This window comes from Bactrocera tryoni, chromosome 1 (assembly GCF_016617805.1).
Source record: "Bactrocera tryoni isolate S06 chromosome 1, CSIRO_BtryS06_freeze2, whole genome shotgun sequence".
Taxonomy (NCBI): domain Eukaryota; kingdom Metazoa; phylum Arthropoda; class Insecta; order Diptera; family Tephritidae; genus Bactrocera; species Bactrocera tryoni.
In genome coordinates, this window is record NC_052499.1 from 74135818 (window position 1) to 74159696 (window position 23879).

The 23879-nt window shown below is 40.2% G+C and overlaps 1 protein-coding gene across 1 annotated transcript in view; it reads right to left on the reverse strand.

The window, feature by feature from the left end:
* Window positions 1-7293: 7293 nt before the first annotated feature.
* The window catches only part of LOC120778329 (dynein beta chain, ciliary), a 51637-nt gene continuing 35051 nt past the window's right edge, over window positions 7294-23879 (reverse strand). Inside the window, exons 18-35 of the mRNA XM_040110125.1 lie at window positions 20932-22380; window positions 20534-20800; window positions 20110-20472; window positions 19364-20046; window positions 19100-19292; window positions 18434-18769; window positions 17907-18367; window positions 17082-17837; window positions 16430-17021; window positions 16062-16310; window positions 14267-14743; window positions 13849-14213; window positions 12582-12720; window positions 12313-12479; window positions 10081-11271; window positions 8365-9954; window positions 7834-8028; window positions 7294-7535 (exon numbers count right to left, since the gene is read on the reverse strand). Of these exons, the coding sequence (XP_039966059.1) occupies window positions 7436-7535; window positions 7834-8028; window positions 8365-9954; window positions 10081-11271; window positions 12313-12479; window positions 12582-12720; window positions 13849-14213; window positions 14267-14743; window positions 16062-16310; window positions 16430-17021; window positions 17082-17837; window positions 17907-18367; window positions 18434-18769; window positions 19100-19292; window positions 19364-20046; window positions 20110-20472; window positions 20534-20800; window positions 20932-22380 (9573 nt within the window). The 3' untranslated portion in view covers window positions 7294-7435. The remainder of the gene's footprint in view (window positions 7536-7833; window positions 8029-8364; window positions 9955-10080; window positions 11272-12312; window positions 12480-12581; window positions 12721-13848; window positions 14214-14266; window positions 14744-16061; window positions 16311-16429; window positions 17022-17081; window positions 17838-17906; window positions 18368-18433; window positions 18770-19099; window positions 19293-19363; window positions 20047-20109; window positions 20473-20533; window positions 20801-20931; window positions 22381-23879) is intronic.

Below are 23879 nucleotides of genomic sequence, written 5' to 3' on the forward strand. Positions count from 1 at the left end.
ACACATATTTTTTTTTAATTTTTTAATATTTTTTTATTTAGTTTTTTTTTGGTAATGTATTACAATTTTAAACAGCATAAATCATTAATTTATATAAATAATTAATTTGCATTTTCTTATTTATTAACTTTATTTTTTTAATTTATCTTTCATATACATATGTATGTACATACATATATATTTATTTATATTTTCTTTTATTTTTAAAAAAATTATTTTTTATTATTTTAATATATTTTATTTATTGAATATATTTATTTATTTTATTTTTAGCAATAGCATCTGCATTTTTACCACTTTTCTTTTACCCATGCATTTATTTATTTAAATTTTTTGTCAGGTGTTTTTTTAAATTATTTTCTGTCTGTCTCTATGCAATAAATTTAGCGAATTTTCTTCACCATACATTCCATAAACCTTACCTCGACTCATTAACGCTCCACACTTGGCCGAATGACTTGCTCTCCTGGGCCACACGTTATTTTTTGTTGAAATCTTTTTAGCTACTAAAATGTGCCGTTCAAAGCGTGGTCGTTGCTACCGCAGCAAATTCAAAATTACTTGCTAAATTTCGTTTTTACTTCTTTATATAATTTCCTTTTTGATTTTATTATCTCTGTGTATCTTTTGTTTAACTGCAATTATTGCAGAATCGCTCTGTCTAGTATCGCTGTTTAGTAATTTTATTGCTTTTTGTTGTTGTACACCAACAACTCTATATAATATGTTTATTAATTATTCCGTACTATATTCAAATTTTATATGTTTGCCGAAAGGCGACGAAGACGAGTGCACTGCGCGAGCGTTCACGGCGCTGAAGGTGGTTGCGCCAGTATTCATATAACTAATGTGCAGATTTGTCGCGATGTTTTTATATTTAACCCTGAGCATGCTACCGCGTTTTTGTTCTTTCTCTCATATATGCACATATGTATGTGTGTACATATGTGTGTGTGTACATATGTATGTATGTAACTATTGGCGCACAATCTGCGAACTAATCTCGTGCTTCAAAAACCATTTGGAATTTGTTCCGTAGAAGTGACACGGCGAATCGTGCTTTGGTCTAGCACTAGCTGGCCCAGTCACATATTGCTGGAGAGAGGTTTTTATGCGAGTCATTTGTATGGTTACGCGAAAGTGTTGAGAGCTTACTCATATCAGTCGTCAGCGTGCTTATGGAAATTTTCTTAGAGTCATAAGCGTTCGGTAAGAAAGTTTCTATTTTTTACATCTAGAAACTGTATATTGTTTTATGTGTACATATGTATGTATCTATGTATGTATGTATTTAGGCATTTGACATACCGGTCTTTTCCGCTTTATACTGTGAGTGTATTGCTGTTACTCACACACACACTTACATTCACATACATAGATTGGTGTATTTATTTAGCTTTAGATAAACAAATAGTTTATCTGTCGTTTTATATAAATAACTGTACAAAGTGTACATTTGCTTTTTATCATTTTTCTATGTCATGTTCATACGTGTACTCCACCCACTTCACCTTTAAAACACGTTAGTCAATTTCTTTGTGGGCTAAAAAGGGGCACGCATCCAATGCGTGCGTTCATGTGAATTCCGTTTGCCTTGATAATGAAAAATTCTATATTTATGCATACATATTCACGTACACTTACTATGTACATAATACGCAGCTGTGTACGTCCGGTCTGCGCACGGTACCCAGTCGCCTAGTTATGTCTTTATAACGTCACTAGAAACTAATACTTGAAAGCTCATAATTACTGGCAATAAACTGACGCATATGACCCCGTGAGGTTAGGGTTCCAGTTTCTGTTTGATTTGATACGTCGGCGTTTTTAAGATTCTACATAGAATTGATTAAATTTTTCGGAAAGTTTTTCGATTGCTATAAGTTCGGCATGGATCAGCTGACTATTTACCTTTATCACAAGAGAATTCATTCACGCTTCGAACACACAACATTCAGTCGAAATGCTCGCTGGTCTAGCGCCTGCATACATTGCTACACAGATGGCGATTGTGTGATTTACACTGCCTTGAAAGACTATGCATACGCAGAAGTTTGTATAAGCACGTGAGCAATGTTTTGGAAATAAAATAGATGATAAAAGGCTATGCAGTAGTTTATTAATGTTTTTTTTTTTATACAAAGGGGTTTTCAATAGGGACGCTACAAAAGTAGACCGATAGGGACCCGTGCGAGTGAGGCAAAGAAGTGCTCCTAGTGTAGAGAATATTGCTGAGGAAGACGCAAATTAGTTTCTCACACGTCGTCCTCAAGCGTTGGGCATCTCTGTGAGCTGTGAATTTCTTGGCCTACATCCTTACAAAATCAAATTGATACAAGAATTGAAGCTTGACCACCAGAATCGTCGTATGGGCTGAGCAACAACTTGAAAATGATCCGGATTTTCATTGAAAAATAATCTTCAGCGATGAGACCCATTTCTGGCTGAATGGCAAAATATGCGTTATTAGTCAGGCAGCCATTTAAATGTACTCCATGAGTCACCATTGCCTTCCGAAAAAATTACGGTTTTGTGCGGTTTATGGGCCGTACTTCCTCCGTGATGATCAAGACCAGCACGTTATTGTGAATGGAAATCGCTACCGCTCAATGATAACCGAATATCTTTGGCCCAAATTGGATGATATGGACTTGGACAATATGTGGTTTCAATAGGACGGCGCCACAAGCTACACAGCGATTGTCACAATCGATTTTTTAGAAACCAAGTTTGGTGAACTTGTTATCTCTTGAAATGGCCCAGTAAATTGGCACCTCGGTCGTTGACTTGATGCCATTAGACTAATTCCTGTGAGGCTATATCAAGTCTATGGTCTATGCCAACAAGTCAGCGATGATTGTGTACGAATATAGAACGAATATCGAACGTGAAATTGCAGCAGTATCGGCCGATTTATGCTTGAAAACCGTCGAAAATTAGCTTCAGCGTCTGGACTTCTGCAAGTGTGCCCTTGGTGGCCATGCAAAAGAAATCGATTTCCATACATAATGGCATTTATTTAGAAAAACTTTTGTAGCGCTTTTATTGAAACCCCCACTAATAGAAAATAAATCTAAAACCATACGATTTTTTAAGACCACGGCACTCGGGTCCGTCAAACTTGAATAGACGCGAATTTTTTGTGGTCAGCTCAGCAGTTTCTTTCAACATGAATGTTGTCGGTTGTCGTACAATAATAACAACAGAAATCTACACCGATTTTACTTACCTTGGAAATATAACGGAGTGGTTTCATTTTCTATTGATCGCTGACTTGAATTTTAAGGAACATATAGGCGGTAAAAATACATTGTTAGGGTCTCAAATGGATTTTTATGTATTTCTAGTTCAGTATACTTCTATAAGAGATCATAAAACCTTCAAGCTTCAACATTAACTTTGATCTCAATCGCAGCAACTTCCTTGATATGACTTTCGCAATTTTTGTATACCCAAAATTGCCTCTGAACGCTTTTGCTAAAAATTTGTATGCTTTTCTGACGTCACTAAATGTAACTTCCTTTAGAAGAACTCGACAAGGCTTCTTTCACATTTCTCAGTTTTTTTTTAATTGATAAGCGTACACACATTTTTCGTACTCACTGTCTATAAACATATTTCAAAATCGTACCCGTTATTTGTATATATTTTTATTAGTGTCGGTTGTACATAATTTTGTTGCTATTTTGCAAATGCGATTTCACAAGTTCGTCAAAAAAATATTCATTTGGCGGGTAGCCAGGGAAGTGCGATGACTTAGCGCGCCTGAATTTGCATATTTGCCGACAAAAGATTTGACTAGCGAATTTATGTACTCGGCTGAATGTACATGACTGGCGTCTATGTACTGTAAATAGCTGGTTTCAACTACTTATTGATGAATATTTTTAAATATGTGCGTATTGCAGTTTGTAGTGGAGGCGAAGCTAAATGGGTACTCATTCACTGATATGTATGTATGTGTATATGCATTACTTATTAACCCATTCAGCTTCGCCAGATGACCACTGGCTGCGTGTTCGGAGCTGGCAGTGGGGAAGAAAATCAGAAAACTTACTAGAAATTATTTAGCTCACGCCAAGTCACGTTTTTACAATGTAATCTTTTTAATACGACAAGTTTTTCCCCGATTTAGTCACTCCACAACGGAACAAGCTTTTCGCTTGAATTTTTTTGAATGTGATGAAATCACAGCTATATCTTTCACAACGTTGGTACACGGATTCGGAGCATACAGATACGTACTTGTATATATGTATGTACAGTATGCCGTGGGGTTACGACCTGCACATTTAAGAGACTACAAAGACTTTAGACAGGAGATCTGTGTTTTTTACAAAAGAACATTGAGTTGACATTATTTATAACGGATCGGCGTTCTAAACTATCCAAGCGAGATCTCTGATAGGGTCGATCTCTTAACCTAACCTAACCAAACATAGCCATTAGATATGGCTATCTTAGGTAGATTAGTCTCTATGTGCTATATCAGCACGATTCCATTAAAGAGAATTTGTAGGGAAAACAAGCGAAGAGTGGAGTAAAGAGAGTTTCGAAAGGCAAATTTAATAAACTAAAGACCACCACGTTCGATACTTACAACAAGTGTACCGAAAAGGCGATATCAAAAAAGTCTATTAAAGGGACTGAAACTGATTTTTAAATTTTTCGAGAGGAACCTACCTATATGCATACATATGTATATATAGTGTACATATATATAAATAGTTAGATACGTGTCTACATATATCATAATCGAATATTATAGTATATAAATGAATAAGAATTCGTTGCCCCAATTGTGTTTCGCTAAATGTGAGTGTATATGAGTATGTACAAGTATATTAGAGGTTATAAATATATAAGTATATCCCGCCAGAACTTGGTCACTACTTGTTGATCACACAAAAAATGTATATTTGCAAAGGGTGACCCATTTCGAGGTTCCCTTCTTTTTTAAAGACAAAGAAACTTCAAATTTAATAGAGAATGTTTATTATCACTCAAATGAACATTATTTCGCATTTATTTTTTGAAGATTATCTTTTTCAAATGTTGGCTGCGAATACGTCTCAGATGGTCCATCCGTTGAGTCCAATTTTCGATGACGTGTTCAAGCATTTCGACTGGTAACTGGTGAATAACGTGCGTGATATCTGCATATACTTTAGACTTTACATATCCCGATATCTTGGTAGGCAATAGCCCGGTATTACTTGAAATTATCTGCTCACCGATGTATTCTCTCAATATGTGTGATGATTGTGCTGAAACCGAATGTCGCCGAGACCACGACCTTCAATTTCAGGCATCAAATAATCGGTTATGCGATAACGGTCGCCATCGACGGTTACTATCTCAGCGGAATAGTTTTTTAAGAAATATGAATCAATGATTCCATCGACCCACAAACCACACCAAACTGTTGGTTTTCTGGATGAAATGGCAGCTCTTGAATCTCTTCAGGTCGCTCTCTGACCCAAATGCCGCAATTTTGTTAGTTTACATATTCATTGAGCCGGAAATGGGTCTCATTACAGAACAAAATTTGGCTCAAAATCGTCGGATTTTTTCGGAACTTTTCAAGAGCCAATAGAGTGAAGCGATGTCGCTTAGAAAGTTCGAGCACGTAAAATACGCCAAGTCGTTCCATACGTCAGTCCGTGTCCGAACGTCGCCGAATTGACTCTCCACCGTCTTCATGTACACTCTTAGCTACGGCCGCTATATTATCTTCACTGCGTGCTGGAGGTGGTCTATACGGTCGAATATTATCTAATAATGATGGCCGCGTCCAAAGATGGGTGATGGTTAGGATGTTTTTTTTTTTGAACTATTCATTTTTTTAAATATCATGAAATATTTCCAAGGAAATTTCTCTCTAAAAAAATTCCTGAAAATTTGAGCTCTTAATATTAACATTAAGGACTGTACCAAGGCATGTAAAAATTTTCCATTGAAAATACAAAACATTCGTGATTTTTTTAATTTAAATTTCTTTAGCTCAGAGGCATTTTACGGAATCGCTTTGACTTTAGACACATATTCCTCATAATTGAATACTCTACAAAAGTGCCCGTTGAGACAAAGTCGAAACTCGCACCGGCGAGGTAGTACGGGGCTCTAAACCAGATTTTTCCACATTCGCATTTTTTGTATATATCTCGTAAATGACAAGAGCTATAGAAAAAATGTGCATGACTAACTTGTAGGAAATTTTATTTGCTACAAAAAAGGTCCGAGGTCAAAATCGCTATCATTAATACTTCTCGAGATATTCGGCTGACCACATGACTCACGTATGATCTGTCGAAAACCCTTTGAAAAAGGTACCTCTACTTGGATCACCCGTTATATATGTAGGTATGGATTAAATATTGTTATTGTTGTATATTGTATATAAATAATATGACACATACAACAAAATGGCATTAAAGCAACAGATTCATGGTTCTTTTGTGTTCGCGTCTATACATAAACATAAATTTGGAAAAATTCCCCGTTTTTATTAGGCTAGGAATTAGGTCTCATTTTTATGTCATCGTTCTAAAATAAAAAGGAATTTTTTGCTAAAACATGCATACATTTCGTGTTGTCGAGACTGTAGGACGCTTATATGGTTCATGGTCTCATCGAATAAATATATGTATATCATGAGATCTATATTAAGAAAACCATTTCTCTGCTCTGAAGCTATTCCAAATTGAATCTCTTTCTTTTTGCAACAATGTCATTGAGTCAATTTAAATTGATCGTGTGGTTATGATGACAAACACGTGTCGGAAATATTTTATCTTCCGGTGGAATACTACTTTCGCAATAAACATATTTTTAACGATTTTTAATTATAGCCCTGGCAGTCAAAAATTAATGACTCTTCAAGTTTCAAGTATCTACAGTCGCCGCCTAAAATCCTCCACTTGACTTACCAAATACTTAAGTTCATTCATATGCGTTTGTCGTGATAATGATAGCACCGTTCGTAATCTTATCACTTTCTAATTCTTTCGCAACATGCTTCATTCAAATCACGTTTCTAAAACATGCACCGAGCTGGATATAACACTTAATTCCCAATTGGGTACGTACGAGATAGTATGACATAATGCTAAACTTAAATGTCAAACACATTAAATAACAGCTTGACAGCTGGTGTGAAAGGTATCCCTCTAGGAAAGCTGGCTCGAAAAAACACTGCTTATTTGATATCTTGAATACCTTGAATTCAATATTGTGCATTACTGTGTCCCCCATTTCAATTTCAAATAATAAGTATATTCGATATATATTATAATAATATAATTATATTAAGTTTCTCAAAAATTGTATTTTGGTGCACTCTAAGTAAAACACAGTGCTGATAATTATTGAACAATGTTAAGCGTATCTAAAAAGCCTCTATAATGGTTTCACTCATTATCACTGCCTTCCTACTTTATGGCTGAAGTAATAGGGCCACACCGCCAAGTATCCATTTGGCTGGCCGTTCGCGGGTCTTTAAATTAAATGTCCACACATAGGTGCTGCCACGTAGTCTGTAATTAATTAAAAAAAATTCTAAAATTAATAAAAAAATTAGTTAAAACTTTTATTCAAATAAAAAATATTATTTTTCAAAATCTATCATATTTCCACACCTAAAATATAGTAAAGTCGCACACCCAACTCACTTAATGCCGGCAAACGACCGTTTTCACAATATACTTAAACCCTTTAAATGTTAATCATATTTCTATAATCTATATTAATCTCTTGACATTGTCAGTATTCACTACTATATGTATAATATATTTGTACGATTATAACCTCAAAATATGTGTAGATATGTTTTACCTTGTCTTGTATAACGGACACTCATAACAACGCTGCGATTCTTGTTTCTCCTGCACAATAGATTTTATATAAATGACCGGCATGGCACAGAGCAGCTCCTTCGGCGGCAATGGCACAATAGAATTAAGCTGGCAATCCCAACTGGCACCATCCAGGTAGAGAGCATGCACGAGTGCACCTTCAACTGGGGGTAATCTGTGCAGAAGACGATGAAAATGCGTATAAAAATGACAAACTTGTTGGCTCGTGAATGAAATGAGAGAACTAAATAGCTCTTTACAAAGCAATTTTTTTATTACAAATAGAGAAGACCTCCATTATTTTTAAATTACAAGTAATATTATAGCTTTGTGGCTTATATCTTGTCTACTTACTTTATATTCAGTAAAAAGCATAGGTAGCCAAGAGATTTACTTTTTATCTTAAGTTAGAAGTATGCTAGTCAAATTTCAGACCAGTATCATGATTTAAGCTAGTTATCACTATTTGTTTTTACTTTTAAATGAATTGTTTTTCTCTAACTATACTTACGATATGTCGTCCTTCTCCTTCTTCGTCACCTCACAACTTAGACACATTCGGTCCAAAGGCAAATCATGCTTGCGGGCACTCTCTTGCATTATGGCTGTGAGAAAGCTTTGCGGATTGAATAAACCACCGATCCAAATGGTGCAGGGTAGCTTAAAATCGTTAAGCCAACTCGACAATTCTTTTATGCGATGTAGAAGATCAGCATACCAACTTTGCAGACCTAACATACTGGGGTAAGCTAATTGCGTCCAAGCTGACGGTACGGTATCGTAGAAAATCGCATGATCTAGTCGTTCCATGTCAGGAGTTATGGTAAGTTCGCCCTTCAAGCCCAACAGCAGCTCGCGTAACGATCGCTTTATTTCAAATATTAACGCGTTCATGCGTTCGCACTCTTGCAGCGCGACCACGACGAATGGCGTCTTGCGATCTACGCGATTCAGTAAAGCCTGTAAATTGAATTCATCTTGCATTTTATCCAGAAAGTCCTCACTCATGATTTTGACAAGCTCCTCACGTGGCGCGCTACAATTCGTGCTAAGCTCAGATTCACGTGGTTGCAATTCAAATATTGTCTTAAGCAGTTGCTCGGATGCACTCGTTAGGAAACCGATTTCGGCATTTGCATGCAATCCGTAAAGAACGGGAGACTCTGCTGGCAACACTTCATCGATGTAACTGTGATAGCCTTGATAGTCGAGATTGGGTGGTGCAGGAAAACCCGGACATAATTCAAAATCGCCGTCGATCAATTCTTGTTGCAGTAATTCCTCGAGATATGTGCGACAGAGACGACGATCCCAGTCGTCAGTAATATGACCGCCGTACATAATTTCGCCGAAAAGATAACGTAGATCCTCCCACGGTATGCGGCAACTGCCCTCCAAATAATTATGCAAGACATTAGCGGATATCATAAGATCGCTGATATTGAAGGGATAGGACTTATTCCAGCCCTGTGGTCCGAATTTACAACGCTCACCTGAAACGGCATGAAAGTAGCAAAGCGCAAAGAGTATAGCCTTGAATTCGGCTTCTTGTGTGCAGGTTTCTAAAGTCTCCTGTGAGAAGTTATCCCAAGCTTTGTGCAGATTGGCCGCCATTCCTGACGGTGGTTCATTCACTATTTTCAGCGACGACTCAAGTATACCCTGTGGTATGACATGGTACTCGGGATCTGGCGCTGGCTCGGCACTGATGAATAAACGAAAACTGGATTCATCGCTGTCATCGTTGGTCTCGTTCTCTATAGCAATACGTTCGATTAATTTTTCCAGTGAAGGTAGCCAGTTGACGACCAAGTGAATATTCTGCAATACGACCCAATGCTTTTTGCTGGTCAAGGCGTTGATTATGGCGGCTTCCGCTAATTGTTCTTGTCCTTGTCCCAAGGATATATTAATAAGCGTATCGTTATCGGCGCGAAAGCCTAACTGTTGGCCCAGAAGCTCCACATCGCGTATGGGATTAACGCCAGGTGAAAGTATAAATAAGACCGGTGTGTGGGCATTGATTTCTTTGTAAATCTCGGTAAAGGTTGCTGTCGGTATTTTAGTGTAATCCTTGCCCATCGTCAGCTCCACAAATAACCTGTAGAGGAAATTTTTTTTAACATGTCGTGCAACTGCGTGAAATTTGTTATATTAAAGAAAATTAAAGATAAATAACCCATCTATTAAATAAAAGATGTCAGCCTGTAAAGATTGGTATATTTACCTCATTGCGTACAGCATCCTGTCGGGACGCAGAGCTCGTATAATACAGAGCTTCTGCAGTGGCGAACGATACTTCCACTCGCCAGGAAATTGCTCTCTTTCAGGCGCCGCACTCGCAAGAAATTTACTCCAACGCTTCGGATAACTCTCCAAGTCCTTGTCAATACCGTAAAAATGTTCAATTCCGCCTAATGATTTTATGCCGCCCCAAGCTTTGCGACTAACAAAGTCCAAAGGGGACAGTGAGTTTGGATCATGTGGAAAGCGTAAAAGGAAATCAAACTCATCTTTGGAAATTTGTCCGGCCGCGCTTTGAATACGCAATATCATATGCGAGGTGAATGTCAATTTATCGGCTTCGAAGAGGCCCCGCATCGTAAAGACGAACGTCTGCAGCGTGATAGCGCCTACCAGGTGCTGAACTCGTCGTTCGTGATTTTTACTCTTTGGTGCCGTGGATATAGCTTTCTTGAAAACATTCATAAATGATTTAAGCGAAAATTTGTAAATCGGATTTATGCGACTCAGATCAGTCAGCACGAAGTAAAGTATGGCGGCTCGCTTCGCAGCTGCACGATACATATTACGCGCCTCGTCAATTTGCGCACTCGTTATGAGCGCCTCGCGCACCTTTAGTTCAATCTCGTCCACCGTGTGCTTGGTCGCCTCCAAGTTGATCACAAGTGCATGGTCATCCAATACATTCGTGCTGGCTGTGGCTAAACGCACCAAGAGCTCATCTTCTAAGGCTTTCAGTGAAATTTTGAACTTATTCTGCTGTACCGTTACGTCGATCTTCATTTGCTCCAAATCGGGTCGTTCGATTTTAACAACTTCAGCGAGCAACTGCTCTTCCAGCCCATCTGGTGTAACGGTAAAGTTGATGAGTGTGGTTTGTGCTTGTATTTCAGGCTTGTAATGTGGGTTCGGTAGTTTTGTGTGCAGCAGCAAACGAAAGTTTGCATTAAAGTCCATCTCTTTGCCACCGATGCGTATGTAGCGTCCCTTCTTAATTAAAGCTCGACTAAGTAACGGCTCCAATACAGTATCGATTGTTTCGCCAATCTGCTCTATCAAAACAGTATCGCCGTTGTTCATCGATTTTTCCAATACATCTAAGAAACCCTTTTGATTCAAACGTATTATGACCAGTGCGTCTCCGTATCGATTTTTTATCCACTTGATGCCTTGACTGTGAATAAATACAAGATTATCTTTCATGGGACTCTAGAGTTTGTCTATATTAATGTTTCAGAAAAAAGTTGTATTGTATTTCGAATTTAGCAATCTACATAGATATTGGGAATTGGTTTATAATGGAGCATCCAAGTAGAGGTACTTTTTCAACAGCCTATTTTGACAGATCTCGTGTCAAGCTGTCATATTCTTTTCTTTCAGTATTGACTGGCATTTTATAATGGAAAGACTTACGCCTGAGAAAGTTTACGTTTCGCGCGCTTCGCTCAACTTATGGTCAACATAATCAGCCTACTGAACGTACTATTTGCAACACCCTCACCTATCTTGAAACCCAGCATTTATTATTGGATAATATTCGACCGCATAGATCACGTCCAGCACGCAGTGAAGGAAATAAAGCAGCCGTAGCTGAGGGTGTACACAAAGACCGCGGATGGTCGATTCGGCGCCGATCGCAGCAACTCGGACTGACGTATGGAACGGCTTGAGGCATTTGCGTCGAGATCTTAAACTGAAAACGTACAAAATACAGCTTCTGCAAGAACTGAAGTGCTCGATATTCCTAAGCTACATCGCTTCACTCTTTGGCTTCTTAAAAAGTCCTAAGAAGATCCGATGTTTTCGAGCCAAATTTTGTTTAGAGATGAGGAAGAGATACAAGGTAATTTCACGTTTTGCTTCTGGTCGATTGGCCACCAAGATCATGTGATATCACACCGTTAGACTTTTTCCTGTGGGGATACGTAAATCTCGCTTCGATTCAGGCCTTGGAACAAAATATCACGCTAGTCATTCGAAAGTTACCTGTCGTCCCTGTCGAAATGCTCGAATGAGTCATCGAAGATTGGACTCAACGGAAGGACCATCTGAGACGTAGCTGCGGTCAATATTTGAATGAAATAATCTTCAAAAAATAAATGCCAAAGAGTGTTCTTACGAGTCATAATAACATTTTCTATTAAATTTGAAGTGTCTGTGTTTTGCTTTAAAAAGTAGGGAGCCTCGAAATGGATCACCCTTTACTAGTACTCACAGCTGCGGATCTATCATAAGTGGCCAGCGCGTGGAATGTGTTAAAATTGTTGCATTCTCCGTTGACATACGATCCACCGGCAGTCCCTCATTATTCCAAGTCGCGACCTGTGCATCGTCGGTGAGCAGTGTCAGGGGATCCACACCAATTGTGTACGGCACCGTGGACTATTAGGGAGTAACAAAGATAAAAAAGACGCAAAAATCAGAACGTGCCACAATTACAAGCCTTCATATACGCGAACATTTTTTCAACATGCACATTCTTACCTCAATTTTAGCAAAACTCGTCATCCACATCTTCTGCTGCAGCTCCTCGCGATAGCGTCGCGTAAAGCAGCCAACATATGACAAGAAGGAGGAAATTAGCAAGATATCGCCAGGTAGTGTACCGATTTTCGCTTGTAAGCTGCTTATTGACGACGACAAAAAGCGTCAGCGTCAACGTCAGCGATCGCCAGGCGCACGAAGAGTAAGGCAAGGCAAAAGGATGAAACCATCATATATATTGTGTATGTGTATGTGTATATGCATGTATAAAAGTCAAGAAAAGTGTCGTCCACGAAGACGGAAGTCAAAGTTAATGCGCTTAAGCAAAGGGAAATTGAAAAAATAATGACCTGCACCTTAAGCAAATGGCTCATGGCTCACGGCTCACGGCTGATGGCTGATGGACGATGGCTGATGGCTGCTCGTGAGCGCTGGCACTGGATACAATATTGCAAGTTTGCATGAATGCATTTTCTCTATGTACCATTTTTCGTGTAATCTACGCACACACACACATGCATATAAAGACTTTGAAGCAGCGCTTTTATTGCCATTGAAGAGATATTTCATGTATGCTTTTGATTTATGAATTTTATTAAAGCAAAGCTTTGATAATAAATTATTTGAAGTTTTTTGTGTTGTTATTAGTGTTTATTGACTTAACTTCTAATTTAAACGTTGTCGTGTGCATTCGAGTCATCTGAGCACTCACACACATATGTATATATACTCATAGAGAAAATCTGCTACAGCCTAAGACATTTCGACGCCAAAGTTATGCTCAGCCCGGCTCGTGTGCAGACGAGCAAAGAAACTGTTGAGCACTTGACTGAGCACAGCAAATAAGGAATATCAAATTTAATCAAAATCGTTTCGAATAAACATGTATTTTAATATTCTTAAGATGCTCGATTTGGTTTAATTAAAATTTCGTAAGTTATTTCATTAAACAGCAACTTGACGCTTTCGTCACTTCAGTTAGCTCCGCTTAGATAGCGGCTGCATTGGATGAGCATTAAACGTAGGTATACTGAAAGCAGTGCTTTTGGTAATGTCATATATGTGTGCAGATATATTTCTGAAAATTTAATTAGTCAGATTAACTTCTAGTTCAAAACTAAAATAATTTCAGCAAAATTTTAGCATTTCGTAGTATCCTAAAAGTATGCAACGTTTTTCGTAAACAATAAACTGGCAGTACAGTAAAGTCGTCAGCTGTCTTGTTTACTTCTCCTTACTAGTGTGGGGCTATACTGTAGAAACCTACCTTTGCACCGATTCCTTCCAACGTACGTTCTCATTGGCCAGACCGTTGATGAGACGATGCGCCAGATCTATAGTGAATGCCGTTTTGTCCGCCTCACGTTGACACATCTGCTTCGCTGCTATCGCTTCCTCGAACTCTGCCTGTATCTCGGCGAGCTTCATTTCCAATTCTTGGATTTTAAACTTTAAGTATTGCAGGCGTTCACGTGCCTCCTGCAATTCCTTTTGCGAATCTTGCAAAGCCTGTTGCTTGGGACCGACAATGAGAAATACTTGATGGTAACGATGCAGGTTGATAACCCAGGCACAGAGACCAGCTGCAGCTACCGACTTTTGTACTACCTTCTCGGGACTGAATTCGGGATCCTAAGCAGAACAATTATATACATATTATTGAAATGCAAAACTCGTGTACCTACCTTCAAGTACTCTTGCAGCACTTCAATAATATTTGGATGTATGTTGTCCTTATTATAGTTCACCAAGTCGTATAGAAACTGGTCGACGCGTACCATCATTAGTTTGGACGCCTTCCAGCTGCGATCACGTGGTATCTTACCATTTTTAGCAAGTAAAACCATAACAGCAGCGCACACATTTACCACAGCCTTCGGTGGTGAGCCGAATGATTTCAATTCTGTAAGATTATTCTTATTTAGAGTATTTAGTGCGGCCTGCGCAGCAACAAGCGCTGGCTCCGCCTTGCGCAGATCCTCCTCACATAATTTGGTTTTCATGCAAACGTCTTCTTCAATGATTCTGACGCGTTGTTCCTCCTCAGAAGCTGTCGACTTCTCGCGCTTCACCTTTTCACTCTCGGCGCTGACAATGACGATCAGTTTATCAGCAGCGGCATTCTTTGCAGCCAGTTGAACCTCTTGAATAGCCAGTTGATTCTGTCAAGGTAAGACTAAGTGGTTAAAAAAATAAAATATATTTAAGTGCTGTATATAAAAATTATTCTCGTCAGAGGTATTAAAAATAACTCGTACGGTATCTTTTAAAGCTGCTATTTCATCCACAAAAAGTGGAGTGGTTTGTGAGCCGATGGAATCATCGGTCCACATTTTTTCAAAAATGATGCCGGTAAGATTGTAACCGTCAATGACGACGCATATCGCGGCATGATAGCCGACTATTTGATGCCTGAAATTGACGCTCGTGATCTTGGCGACATCTGGTTTCAACAAGACGGCGCCACTTCCCACACATCATATCAATCAATCGATTTATTGAGAGTACACTCGTTGAGCAGATAATTTCACGTTTTTGGCTGGTCGATTTTCCACCAAGACCATTTGATACCACATCGTTAGACTTTTTCCTGAGGGGACGTGCAAAGTCTAATGCGAACTATTCCGGCTCGATTAGGGATTGTATTAGAACGATTGATTCAATACTACCTGTATTCCCGATGGGAGATAGAACGATGCAAACGGTTATAAAAATATCGTGGAAAAGCCCCAAGACAATAATGTAAACAATTTCCGAGCTTCGTATTTGAGGAGAGTAAATTACTCACATTTGAAAGTAGAAAAAACTCTGATTTTTTGAAATGCTTTGTCGGCTTTTATACTACATACACCTTCAAGGGTATATCCGTTACGAGTATTATAGTGTGTCTTAAATTTAAGACCGTTCTAGAGGAAATTTCTAACTTCGTTCCTAATATAATTTTCAAGAACAATTTTTATGGAAATGCTTCTGAGACCGGCTTTTCTGGCAAATATTATTCGACTCGTTTCCCTTAGAATGTAACAAAAAATAATGACAAGCACATAAAGTGGAGCTCGCTAGTTTAATAGAGAAGCACACAGATCATACGAGGCATTCACACTCTTTAATGTTTCATCACTTTATCTTTGATACCCTACAAGTTCCGTTTTGAAAACCGTGCCCACGTTGAAACGCAAATTTATTTACCGTATCATGCCGCTATGGCCAATTCACTTTTCCAACTACACATCGCAACGGATTTCACACATAGAAAAATGTTGGAGAGTAACGTTACACATCGCACTTAGTCGCGTAGACAACTCAATTACGAGGACTAATTGAAAAGCGGACGGTCGATTGTCCACTCAACTGGCTGTCCAAAGCATACAATTTCACACGCATTCGTGTTTTTCTTTATGCGTCGCCTTTGTGAAAGCGTGTGAGATCGTATATGTATGAGGGTGTGTGTGTTTGTGTAAACTGTGTGAACTTTCCTACCTTCAGTGCGTCCACTTGACACGCACACTCCGCCAATTTAGACATGCCGCTCTGCAAGCGTTGAATGCGCCCTGCATGCTCGCTGTTCTTCGCCACCAACAATTTGCGATAGAGGAAAATGTATTCGAGAAAGGTTTTCGGTGTTGTGTAGTTAAAACGTTTTTCGTTTTGTAAATAAATTTTCGAAATCTGATTGACTGTGTGATGAACGTAGGCCATAAAGCAACCGATAGGCTTCACCATGTTGCGCTGCAATGTGCGACATGTCGACATTGGGGGGATGCCGAAGGAAAATCAATAAAAGTTAAGAGACAAAGTGAAGAGTTAAATGGAAAATATGTTATGTGTGTTGTAGTATTTGAGCTTACAGGTAAAATGCGCTGCTCGATTTCACTGAGGAATTTCTGCGAGACCGACTCCAAGGCTATTTTCGGCCATTCATGGAACCAATCGATGCTGGCGCGACTAAGAATGGCCGGAAATTTACGTGCACGTACACGTAAAGTCTGACCGACAGGTGAGAAGCAGAGCACTACTTTTAAGAGCCGTCTGATTTTGTCGATGAAAAAGCGCCAGCAGTTCTCTTTGGTGTCGAGTGTGCCGGTTTGTTTCACTTCATTGCGTATACCATTGACAATAGTATCCAGTTGATCCTCGTTGAAGAGTTCTGGTATCTCGCCCGAGGCCAAGAGATCATTGATGAGCATTAGTAAAGATTCTTCTGGTATTTGCGCGTCGGACATTAGAAACACCGAGGCCACATTCTTCAGACCAACTTTCATGTACAAAGTGGCGAACTCTTCTTTCAGATTTTGCAGACCAAAACCACGTTTAAGTTGTATTTGAAATACGCTCAGCGATGAAATGAATGAGGCGAGTCGTGCGAGTGTCTGTTTACCCGAGCCACCGACGCCGATTAACAACGCATTTCCACGTGGACTCTCCAGTATGCGATTAATGCTGAAAATTTGTGTAAATACAGTTACTTCATGAGAGAATTTCGAACTTTTAAAGACATACCGACAAACATGTATCATAGCGTCTTCGAACATCACCAAATTCATATAGCCTACGATCTCATTGTAGTTTGCCTGAGCTTCCATTAGTAATTGATGCAGCTTATCCCAGCTACGTAGCGGCATATACTTCTGATCCACAAGCGATTGTGCAAAATGGCTGTAGATAAGTGGTTCGGCAAATACAAAGTCTTCATCGAAATCCTCAAAATCCTTCTTGAAGATATCGCGTATGGTTGCTTTGAAGGCTTTGATGTCATACTGATCCACCAGACGATCGTGGTAGACGCGGTAAGCCTCGTGTACATAAAGACGTATCAAGTCGGCGGGTTTGCTGCAAATTGTGCCATTATTAGCCAACATTACACTGCTGGCCTGGTCGGTTGGTACTCCGCAGCTGTACATTAGCCCCTGATATATGTTAGTGAGATCACGCAGATTGAAAGCGTAGTGGAATTTCACTGCGGTCGGTAAAAAAGCATATTCCACGCGACGATGCAAAGCGATACCTACTTGCACCAATAATTCCGCGATGCTTTTGAGCTCCTTGCTGAACGAGTTGTAGGGGTTCTCCAAGTGACTGCGTAAAATTGTGCCGAAAATGCGTTGCAGTGTCTCCTCGCTGGGTGTGGGCATGGAAAACACTGAGAAGTGGCGTTGCAAGCGTGGATCGATTGTGAAGGAGCCAGCTGTGGGGTTCATGCAGGCGACAAACTGGCAGTGACGTATATCCTTTAACTGCAGACGCTGACGATCGTACCTGTTGTGGTTAGCAAACATGTGGATTAAGATATAATTTTCTTAGTATTATTCTTGACACGTTTCTCACCACTGTCTGTAGTCCATGAACTGTCGTATTATCGTGTGTGGCTGCACCGTGCCATACACATCCACCTCGGGCATATTGAGATCGTTAATGAAGTAAATCAGGTGACGATTTGCACCACTAGGCGCATAGCAGCGTCCTGTCTTCTTTTCCAATGGACGTTCGAGGATTTTTTGAAATATCTCCGAAGTGGTGTAGTAGTTGAAATATGTCGTCTGCACAGCTATGTTTCGAGGTCTGCTCGACATTAGCTTCGGCCGTCTTACGCCCACCGCTTGTCTTTCCATTAAACTATCAACATCGCTCGCGCCGAGCTCATTTTCGTACAGGCTGAAAAGTTCACGAAAAATTGCGCTTTTCCCACAGCCAGAATTTCCCACCAACATGCAAGGGTATCTGCGTTCGATGAGCAATTTCAGAAAGTATGTCAATCGCACTGTTTCCGCCGTGTGCACGAGCAAAGACTGCGCGAGACGAAACCAAATTGTGATAACAACCAGTATTTGTATGTGTGTATGTGCAGTGCGTACCTGTATTGGCATTTCAGTATCTATTGGCTCGATTTTTCGCTCTGCCGCCAATTCCGTCCAACGACGAAATTTGTTTGTGCGCACATCCAGTTGGTAATCGAAAATGGAATCTTGTGTCGGCAATTTGACATCCTTGAATTCGCTTATCCACCATTTATGGAATTCGCGTCGCCAGTCGATGATGTGGTCTTGATGCAAAGCTGAGCCGAAGCCCCACATTGTTGCATAGATGAATATCAATTCAATTGAGAGGTCAAGGGATCCGCTTGTGGTTTCACTGGGGTTCACAAGGTTATGTGCTGTGACGTCGACTGCTGCTTCGGCCAGTTTATCAGCCTGCAATGAAATATGAAAATATTGCGCTAGTGAAAGCGGAAGCCAAATTCATATTATGTTAAGTAACATCATTAGTTTTATTAGCATATGTGAATGGCTCCAATTTAAAGCATAAAAGATACGTCGTTCGTTACCTCCTCTATATTGCTTGGGAAAGAAAGGGAGTAAAGTCTTTCCAAGCAATTTTCATTACAATCTGTATTTCATACTGAGTCTCTATTTCCTCCGAAGTAGTCGGAGAGTTCTACTTTTTTTGCTTATGTCAGTTGAGACTCAGTCCAAAATTCAGATATAACGTTCCTTACTAATTTCGGATGGTATACAATTTACCTGTTTAAGCAAAAGTAGCAGGCTCTCGAGCAAATGACAAGTCATTTGTATCATAGCCATTTCGCTAATCGGCGTTGTACGTCGGAATGTACGATGTCTAGTCATTAAGCTGGGGAAATACTTTTCAAACAAAGTGGTTAGAGTACCTCGCTCTATAGGGTCGTTACGCGTTTCAATCCAAGAGAGCACATACCTAAGCAAAAATTATACAGTAACACTCCACACATTTGGTAATATATAGTTCTCTAGACTGGTGTTACTTACGGTGACCAACCCATATCTTGCGGATTGATATACAAAATGCCGGCACGAGAAACTGTAGCCGGTGTGGCTGCCTTAAGGTGCCCAACCTCGAAGAGTAAACGCATTTCGCGCTTCAGTGTAATCCGTTCGTTGCTGGCAAGCGTCAATATTTTATTGTCATCCATTAAAGTATTCAAACTTTCTATCCACATTGGGTCGATATCGCCATCGAGCACAATCCATTTAGGACTGCCTGCCGGTAAATTTGTCTGTTCACGCATTATGGATGAGAATAATCCATCCTTCCATTCACGTGTTGTCGAGTTTACGACCCCGAACAGCTCGTCATTGGATAAAGCTTTTGGGTTGAGCACACTACAGACGGGTTTCAACTTCTGTATGCGATATGTTTCAAGTAGCGTTTGCCAAATTTTTGTTTTTCCAGTACCAGTGTTACCAACTATAAAGACCGAATGTCGTACGTCCAACAAATCTTGCAGTTGTACCACCTTCATCAGAAAGCCTTCCTCAGGTTGTAGCTTATTCTCATTGACGGCCCGTCGTATAGTCTTTTCAAAGTCAAAGATGCGTTTACGTGGTACATCCAACGTGGGGAAGAGATCGCCAATAAGTCCCATGAATATGGAAACGTCTTCGGTCACAATTTTTGGTATGTTAAAGTCTCGCAAGGCACGCATAAGTACCTTGAAAAGTAGCGTAAAACTGATAGAAAAGAAGTTGTGAAAACTCTGAAAAGGGGGACAAACCTGATCCTCTGGACGACTGTGGTCGTCTCTCTTTAAGGTGCCTGCCACCACCAGCACGGATTTGATGGCGCGCAGTCCCCAATCATAGTGGTCTTGCTTGGATAAGAGCTCCCGACATAAGGTATACAGTGTTATGAACTTACGTGCGAGTATGCGGGCATCTTGGAACCCCTCTGCCATAAGCATAATTTCACAAATGAGTGCAAAGTCCGGTACGACCATAGCACATGGGCGAAAGAGCGTCTTCAAGTTTTCAGGCAATTCAGTACGTCCTGCGTAACCAGGATTGAGCGTAATGAAGATACCAACTGAAGGTACTAAAGCGATGGACTCCCCCATAAACGTAAACCATTTGCGATGCATCTGTGTAAAGCGAGCTCACAGTTAAAATCGTTTAGCTTGATTTGACGCAGAAAAGCCATACCTTGATTGCGTCTTGTATAGTTTTCACCTGTACGGCTACAACTGACAACACCTCCACCGCAATACGATTGAATTCATCGAAACAGCCCCACGCTCCAGTCTGCGCTAGACCCTTGTAAATGTTGCCACATGATTTATAGTCCATTTGTTCGGAACAGTTGAACACATACACCATCATGCCAAGTGCGCGCCCCAAATCTTTGGTGGTCTCAGTTTTGCCAGTGCCGGCTGGTCCAGCGGGAGCGCCACCCATCACAAGGTGCAATGACTGCAAGTGTAAAGATTTGATTTCAATCTTTGTTCAAAAACGAAATATAAACGCAAAATTTTTTTTGAAACTTCTTGTTAATATAATTTATTGGGAACTTGACAGTTCCTCTTAATCTATAATCCATTTACCTGCGTCAAAGTGATGTAACAACGATCCGTCAACGGTGTAATAACTAAACGCGAAGTATTGCCGAGATATTCATAGGCATAGCGGAATTCCGCATCGCAGATGTTCGCAAAACAGTCCTCGTCAGCTGCTGCTGGTCGGTGCTCTGCCTCGAGCATAGCATCATCCCAGCGATGTCGTAACTGGCTTTGCCATTGAAAAGCCAGCGCATTATCTACTTTAGCCTGTATAATTTTACCGACTACATCACGCGAATGCACATCGATTGTGCAGACGGTCATTATCTTCTGACGATCGCCGGGTGTGAGTTCGCCCAACAGTAAGTTGATGAGTGAATTCAGTTGCGTCATCTGTCGTTTATGGAGCTCCTTCATGGCTGCTTCGTAACCCTCGTCTATCCATGCAAAAGCACGATTTACATCGGCTGCCCAAGCTATTTGACTGCAACACAAAGCGACCTGTGCGGGCCACTCATGTAGCCACGATTCACGTGATCGATTCACTTGTGCATGCAGGGCGCGCCGAAAGAGTTCATGCAAAGTGCTGCGCATTTGAAAGATGACACCATTCAACCATAACTCCACACGCTCGGCACACTTTACATGCGGCGCGTCTTCGTTCCTAGCTGCAAACCGTACATATTCATCATTCTCCTTTGAAAACATTCCAATCGCATGATATGGTTCGTCTTCAGCGTCCAGCTCGTATTCCAGTCGCAGTATGGAATCGAACAGTTTAATGAGATGTCGGTCAATTACGCGCGGACAATTGCCATTTGATAGTATATCGAGCAGATCCACAGCGGATATGAAGTAGAAGCGTGGAAAGACTAAACGTTTCGTCTCCAAGTAATCATTCAAAGCCTTCTCACATACCGCCAAGCGCTGTTGTAATGCCGCTAACGTCTTGAAAATATGCTGGCATTGTAGCACGATCTTCATGGCAATGCCGATGTGTATAACCTCATCTAGCAGTTGTGTGAATTCGCTGTCAATAATCTCAAAGCTTGCTGCGTCGGTGGGCAATTGCGCACGTATATCGGCAGTTCCAATGAAAATCGCCTCCAAATAAACCCATTTACGTTGCACCTCGAACCAACTGCCAATCAACGCATCGACATCATTGAGAATACGCTGCCAGTAGCTTAGTTTATCTAGCAGGTACTCAATATTCTTCGAAGTGGCGATGTTTTGTAGCTGCATTTGATTATCATCGAGTGTTTCCATTAGCTCTTCAGAAACTTTAAGCAATTGCACTTCTGTGCGCCGTTGATGTTGCTCCGTTTCGAAGCTCATGCGCGTCCAGGTGATTTTGATTTCATCTAACACTTTGGTCACCGTCATTTCCTTGACTGCGCGATCGACGGTATTCTTAATTTCCTCTTCGTGCTGATGCAGCTGCAATTGAAGTAGTTGCTCCAGCGATGCATTTTTATTGCTTTTGAAAGAGAGCTGTATGGGATAATATAGATTTTTTAATTACTAGGGTTTGAAATTACAAATTAATAGTTGGAGGTATGAGTGAGAGAGTTAAGTTAGATTCTTAAATAAGCTTATTCTAGCTCATCAAAAGCTAAACATTTTTTGATGAGCTAAATAAATGAAAATAAATAAATAAGAATTGCCCCGCGACCTTAAGGTCTATTGTGCCCTCTCATAAGTCACAACGACTCACTTAGCCTCAGTATTTTGATAAATTCCAATATACTGTTGGGTACCATTGAGGCCATGTGATGCCTATTGGGTTACATGGATCCAAGGGCCTTTATCTTGTGTCTTGAGACTTCTGTTCAGACTGCTCATTCCTGGTTATACCTTTGTGACGAGGCACCCAGTTAAAGTGCACTTGATTTGATCTTGTAGGCAGAGATCGCTTTAAGTACCGCTTGACTGTCGCTAAGTATGTTGCTATAGTTGCCTCCAGCTTATCTCTACGTACCGACTTATGGCAAAGACCTCTGCTTGACTATTCGGAAAACTTCTCATATGTATGCAGAGTTTGGTGCGTGGCTCTGCGACTCCTGTACTATTTCCCTCCGAATTTTCGAGCCGTCGGCAGTAGCTGAAGAGTGGAATCATTTCATTCCGCCTTACTGCTAAGGATGATCTCGAACTCCTTAGTGAAGTTTACTCTTTAGGTAATGCTGTCTCTTGGGAGGAGAGCCAATGGTACTTCACCACTTAAGTCCTTCATAAATGAATGAGAATTATCTTACCTCTGCCTAACCATTCTGCTGTCATTTGAAGCAGTCTGACTTCAAATGCTGCCGTCGGGAATGTGCGTATAGTACCCAACACGCAGATGCAGGCAAGTCATTGCAGCTTCTATAATTGAAGTCCGAAGTTTGGCATGCTTTTGAGGCACATGGTGTATGTATCATAGTGTACAACCACCTGACAATTTACCAGCTAGTCGATTGCACAACATTAGTGCTTTAGTAGGTTTGACCATGGTCAGGTCAACATGCTGATTCCACCGCAGAGTGGATATTTTGAATATCGGATATATGAACATATTAGTCTCTGCCCCCAACGGTTAGGTTCCTGAGACTCCCTATTCGAATTATGGATCTATTCCTAACGAAGCCAAATTAAATTATCCACAAACTTGGTTGAAAACCCTATTTGATAGCAGAAAGTAGTTAGAGGGCAATTTTCTCCGAAAACAGAGGTAAAGTCCGACAAGACAAAATACTTGAAGCAGTGAAAACTTACAAAACTTAACAGCCATTAATGCTTTGTGATTTGTGTTATACATAAACACGCATACTTATGAGTTGCAAAGCTTATAATAAATTTGTAAATATTGAATATACTCGTAAGATTGAAAGCACAAAGTAAATAAGCACATACGTAGCCTTAGGTAATGAACACTGATTTGCAGCATGATTTACCAATTTAATTTCAATTTAATTATTATTTGTTGTGAAATGACAGGTGCAAAGCAAAAA